We start from the raw sequence: 3,736 nt of genomic DNA, 5'->3' as shown, positions 1-3,736 counted from the left end.
TCTGGTTCCATTCAAACCTTCAGGTGACTATGGCCTTGCCTGATACCCTACTGTAACCTCATGAGAAACCCCAGGCCAGAATCACCAAGTGCTACCAAACTCTTGAGTCTGTGAGAGTGTCTCAAACTGTGAGAGAGAACTAATGTTTGTGTCATCTTAAGCCACTAAGTTTTGGGCAATTTGTTACACAGCAGTAGATAAACTGGGTTTCTTTATAAGCTGCACCATACAGGCTATGGGTGATCTTAATCAAATACAGAGAGGAGTTAGGGACTTAAAGGAGCATTTCAAGTAATTGTTTATTGTTGTTTGGTTTTTGCTTTCCACTAAGGAAACTGAATTTCAAGTCAACGTTCTGAAGCTTTGTACAATATTACTTTTGAAATGCGTTTTGTTCTTAATGCTTTCCGAAATGACCTGTTGTCCGTAGAAGACAGAGCAATCTGTACTGAGAGCATCTGGAACTCCGAAGAGCAAGGCAGCTTGAACTGGAATTCCCTCTGGCACCGCTAAGTCATCTCAGCCCTTTAGACCCCACTTTCACTGCCACCTCTCATTCTTTTGGGTTTCTGGGCCATAGCATCTTTTCCCTTTGGGAAAACCAGGACCGGGGAAAATAAATTAATTAGGAAGGGAGGGGGCTAGATACCCACCGGATGTTGGGGTGGAGATCTTAATAACGTTTGCGAAACACCAGCCCCAACACCCCTTGGGAGACTGAGCCATGACCCCTTCTCTTGGTGTCCCCGCCCGCAAAATTCGCTCCTAGAAAAATCCTCTCACGTCCCCAAGAGCGCAGGAGAGGATCTCGGCGAAGCGGGAGGGTCTTGTGCTTGTTGGGAGAGGCGGAGCTGGATTAACCAGCTCCTTGGCGCGTTTCCTCTGAGCTGGGGGAGGCCGAGCACGGACCGCGGAGTAGGCGCCCAACGTGGGGCGCCCGTACGCGGGCGGAGGAGACCCGAAGGTGGGCGAGCGGGCTGCAAGCCTTGCCCGGCAGCTGCTATCCGCGCCGAGCGCGCACTGCCACCGAGCGCCGGCGCCTCCAGGATGGAGTGGGAGCTCAACTTTCTGCTCTACCTGGCGCTCTTCTTCTTCCTGCTCTTCTTACTTTTCCTCCTGCTCTTCGTGGTCATCAAGCAGCTGAAGAACTCTGTGGCCAGCACGGCCGGGGCGCTCCAGCCCGGGCGTCTCTCCGTGCACCGGGAGCCTTGGGGCTTCTCCCGGGAGCAAGCCGTGTGACCCGCAAGGCGAGGGCACTAGCGGCAGGGCACCGAGCGGCGCGGGCGCCCGGCTGGATCTCACTCGATTCTCTGTACGCGTGGCCGCCCAGGTTCCAGTGCCAGGCTCGGTTGTAGCCCTGGCAGGTTCGTTCGGGTGTGGAAGGGGTCTGCGGAGGGGCGAGTTTCTCCGTCCCTCGGGGAGGTTCCGGGCTCGAAGCAGGCTTGGTTGCCAGGCACGGCGGGTGTATGGGGTCCTGGGCTGGCGCTTTGCTCTTAGGGACGAACACTCAGCTTTTCCCGGGTGGGGAGAGATGGAGAAAGAGAAATGTTCACCCGTTGGAGCCGGAATGACTTTGGGCACCTGCAAGCTCTTCTTCCCAGTCCCAATGCATTTTAGCTTGTGCGGAATGGATGGAAAACCAAATCATTCAGATAATTCAATCCCACCACTTTCAAACAGAATTTGATTAAAAAAATCGAATGTCAACCTTAATGTCCAAGTCACTGAAAGAGTGTGGGGTTTGGGACAGGAAGCAGGAGGAAACAGTGCGCTCTTGAAGTATGCCAAAGACTGCTTTAAATATCTTTGCGCTTTGGTAGACACTAAGTGGGCTTCATCTGACAGTGCCAAGGAGGATTCAGTGGCCCTTATTCCCTTTAATCCCTACTCCTCTTCTAGCCACAGACCCCATTGATGCCGGCAGAGTTGCCACACCAGGTGGGTTTTGAATCTCAAATGGCTGGAGGGTAAGCATTAGAGAGTCATTTGGGAGATGACTTGGGGGTGATGAAAAGAGGTACTGTTCACACGTTGTAGGGCAACAGGAAAAAGAGGAGCAAGGCTGTCGTTTCAGGGTACATGACTAGGCCATTTGTCAGAAGATCGGTGGGCAGCATTAAACTTATTATTAATATGCCCTAAGCACCCTCCAGGCACTGTCAGTTTGGGGGAATAACGGTTTCATCTTCCAGATGCTTTTTCCTTTACATCGTCTCGAGTTCTGGAACCAGGTGTTGCCCAGGGTTGGTGTGCTGAAGACCCCCCAATGCAGTTACAGTTGGTAAGAGGCAGCCCTGCACAGAGAGGATGGGGACAACCCAAGATGGACCTTTGCTGCAAATGGTAAGTGAGACCACCCTTGATTTCACTTTGTCCCTGGTTGTAGTTGAACTTCGGAAGACCCAGAGCCTAAAAAAATGAGAGGTTAGGCTTGAGGAAATGGGTGAAATGAAAAGGGAGGGGGGCTCTCTCCCTCTTAGAACAAATGAGTTTTCTACTAGCACTGAGGAGCCAAACTGATTCCTAACTAAGTGCAAGAATCAGTGTCTATGCATGCAGAGGAGCCTAGAAATTAGAATGGGATGTGAGGAGTGTTTACAATTGTAATCATCATTCTGCTCTTTTGGAAAACAGTACAGGGAGTCTTGGAGTTGAAATATGGAATACAGATAGAATTTGTCTTCAGTAAGGGAAGATTTTGGTTTGTCATGTTAAGGTGGGATAAGCTGTCCATGTCGTGACTGAATGTTGAAAATAGTTATTAATTTTAGGTACAAGGACGGTGTAGAGAGGATAAAAACAACACAATACTAAGTTTTGCCTAAGTGGATAATATGAAAGTGAAGTGGAAGACAACTATTTTGATAATTCTAGGGAAGGAAAAAAATACTCTCATGTAGGTAAATAATTATGGGAAAAATTTTTTGCCTGAGACATTCAGATATTTCCCACATTTCTGTTTCACTTTTCTAGAACAGCCCTGTTTTTAAGAAGGTATAGGCATGTGCATATATCTCTTTCTCTCTCTATATATAGAAGTATATATATATAATTCTCTATATAAATATATGTAATTCTATGTCTCTATCTATCTATACTTCTTTTCATCAGAGCTGTGATATGACTTGTTTTGAATTTCTGGTTTGAATCCTAGAATCGTCTGCAGTGACTATCTTGTATTTTGAACAATATTTCTCCAAATGGTTGACACCCCTACAGTGACATTTAGTTATGGGGTTGTACGGTTAGTATGGACATTGAAGACGAGTGTGGAAGTAGTTAATTAGCAATTATAGGTATTTACAAGGGTGGAAAACAATCACTTCATACTTTATAAATAACCAGAAGGCAAATTATTTTAAATACCTCTGTGACTTCTTGAGTTTGTAATCCTTTAATCTTCCCAGCAGCGTGCCTCATGTCCAGAGGTTTAAACCCTCCTGACTCTTCTAGAGAGGAGACAAGAGAACTCAGGGTGAGTGTTTTGCTGCCATCCCCAGATGAAGCCAAGATCTGGGTGGTTTTACTGACTTTGCTTCCTGTGAAGGGTGGTTGCTTTCCTATCTTGTTCCCAGTGCCATTTTAAAACCTTCTTGTAATCTGATTAGTAGTTACTAAGTTCCCATTTGTCTAAGCCAAAACAATGAGTATTTATTCCTGTTATTTAGTCTCTGCTTGGAAGTTGGCCCCAAACTCTGGAATTTAAGGTCCCTCACATTTGCTCTCAGACCTTGCT

At 47.1% G+C, this 3,736-nt stretch overlaps 1 protein-coding gene across 1 annotated transcript; it reads left to right on the top strand.

Annotated features, from left to right (window-relative positions):
- The first annotated feature begins 876 nt into the window (after window positions 1-876).
- Window positions 877-3,475, top strand: SMIM43 (small integral membrane protein 43). Its single transcript, XM_080797016.1, has 3 exons — window positions 877-1,364; window positions 2,193-2,343; window positions 3,408-3,475. The coding sequence occupies exon 1, from the start codon at window positions 1,048-1,050 to the stop codon at window positions 1,237-1,239; it is 192 nt and encodes a 63-aa protein (XP_080653142.1). The 5' UTR covers window positions 877-1,047; the 3' UTR covers window positions 1,240-1,364; window positions 2,193-2,343; window positions 3,408-3,475.
- Window positions 3,476-3,736: the final 261 nt, after the last annotated feature.

The sequence above is a fragment of the Martes martes genome (assembly GCF_963455335.1).
Source record: "Martes martes genome assembly, chromosome: 2".
Classification (NCBI taxonomy): Eukaryota; Metazoa; Chordata; class Mammalia; order Carnivora; family Mustelidae; genus Martes; species Martes martes.
Note: the sequence above shows the minus strand (reverse complement) of the source record. Positions and strands in the feature narration are given on the sequence as shown.

Coding starts and splice junctions, on each gene's coding strand:
- SMIM43 (XM_080797016.1), top strand. CDS start 1,048: ATGGAGTGGGAGCTCAACTTTCTGCTCTACCTGGCGCTCTTCTTCTTC.